At 33.2% G+C, this 2,067-nt stretch overlaps 1 protein-coding gene across 1 annotated transcript; it reads left to right on the forward strand.

The window, feature by feature from the left end:
• Positions 1-1,350: 1,350 nt before the first annotated feature.
• On the forward strand, positions 1,351-1,914 carry LOC114761164 (putative FBD-associated F-box protein At3g50710; the record flags this gene model as incomplete). Its single annotated transcript, XM_028950490.1, has 1 exon — positions 1,351-1,914. A coding segment is annotated over exon 1 (564 nt), but the record flags the coding sequence as incomplete, so codon positions are not given.
• Between the last annotated feature and the right edge of the window lie 153 nt (positions 1,915-2,067).

A 2,067-nucleotide genomic window follows, 5' to 3' on the forward strand; every position in this document is an offset into this window, starting at 1 on the left:
AATGTTTAATTATCACAATGGTAGTGTTTATTATTGTAATGAAATTTGTACCATTCAAAATTTGATCTAAATAGTAAAAAAATCTAAAATTTCTAATCTAAATTTTTTTCATTGATAATTTTAAATAAATGTCAATCATAAGATTATTTTTATTTTACATTTTATATCTACTAAAATAAAAAATTTTAAAAACATAAAATGATTTAAATTGAACCTATAAGACTGTTCAAAATCAATCTGGATGATTCAAATAATGGCAGCAGCCAGTGCTTATCTTTTTGAGTATAAAATGTATATGTTATTAATACGATCATGTGGTTATTTATTTAATTAATAGTGACTTTTATTTGTAAGCAAAATTATTAACTCCAATTGAAATGTATAAAGGAGAAACCTACGTTGCAATTGTTGTTTTCCATTTCAAAGAACTCTTTTCTTTGGTTCTGATTATGATGTCGAGATAATAAATCAAGTTTCAGATAAGCATTTTGGGTATATGTTGCTACTGCAACAGCCTTGCTGACTCCACCCATTTCGGTCAGCGAGAATTAATTATTGGCGACAGACAAACCGGTAAACACAGTACACGGCCAAGTGGAACGTCGCTCAACATAAAAGTTACTCTAGGGATAACAGGCTGATCTTCCCCAAGAGCTCACATCGACGAAGACCAATTATTCAAATAGGTGGGGGTAAACTAATGAGCTCGGATATTAATGAACTCTATCGAAGAGTTATCTATCGGAACAATACTCTTATCGATCTATTAACAACAAGTAGATCGATGCCAGGGGAATTAGTAATGTGTCAAGAGAAATTGATACAAGAAGCCGTGGATACACTTCTTGATAATGGAATCCGCGGACAACCAATTCATTAAAGAAAGAAAGTTGGAACAATGGCACCCTATGTTTATTTTTATTTGAAGCACTCTGGTCAATGAGTAATTTTTCAGCTTTGAACTTGCGTAAGTAATTTGCTTATTCTTTTAAAGTTTACTCTGTTTTTCCTTATCTAAAAAAGTGTAGTCTTCTTTTCGTCAATTTTGAATTTGAACTAAAATTATAATTATTTTTAAAATTGATGGTCAACATATTATTTAAATTTCTATCCGAACCATCCATATTTAGTATAAAATATATGGTTGATACGAAATATGAGCACGGTTATTTAAATTAGCACCAAATCTGATGATTTTAACACTTGATTACGATATCTAATGATTTTTTATTTTGTCACACAGAATAAAGAGACAATATTTCATATTTGTATGAAAATTTGCATCCGTTTTTTCCCCTCAGTAGCTAATTTTCATCCTCTTTCGAAAGATTACATCACCAAGCTAGGGTTATGGCAAATTCAGTTCCGGAACGCCATGAAAGAGGAAGCGAAATAATACGAAGTGATAGACTTGGCAACTTGTCAGATGATTTGCTTCGACATATTCTCTCTTTTCTTCCAACCAACGACGTCATTGCCACAAGCCTCTTGTCCAGGAGGTGGATATTACTGTGGATTGGATTGCCCATTCTTCACTTCGATGATTCAAGCTTTCGTTCTCCTGAATCCTTCTTCCAGTTTGTGGAATCTGCGTTAAACTTCTTGCCAAATTTCAACCACATCCAGATCTGTCGTCTCAAAGGTAGGGGAGCAAATTTTGGCCTTGGTCCTGATAAGATTATAAGTTGGGTTAAAGAAGTGATTAATAAGCTTAATGAGCTCCAAGTTGATGAACTTGAGCTTTGTTTTACATCTTGGTCTGGTATTAGTTTGCCCTCTACCATTTTCAATTGCAGTACACTGAAGGTTTTAAAGTTGAAAGATGTAAAAGTGAATACTCTTTCTTCTGTGAATTTGCCTTCTCTTAAGGTTTTGCATTTGGAAAGTGTTATTTTCCTGGAATTTCACTGTTGGGTAATGCTTCTTTCCGGGTGCCCACTTCTTGAGGAATTGAAACTAAGTTCATTTGCTATATATGATTACCATCAGATGAAGACAAAGGGCATTTAAAAGTCTTGACTATTTGGTCTCAAAATTCCTTCCTCGTCGTTTCTCGTTACGCTAAAG

Source organism: Neltuma alba, unplaced genomic scaffold (assembly GCF_004799145.2).
Source record: "Neltuma alba isolate B1F8T4 unplaced genomic scaffold, ASM479914v2 tig00011086_pilon, whole genome shotgun sequence".
Taxonomy (NCBI): domain Eukaryota; kingdom Viridiplantae; phylum Streptophyta; class Magnoliopsida; order Fabales; family Fabaceae; genus Neltuma; species Neltuma alba.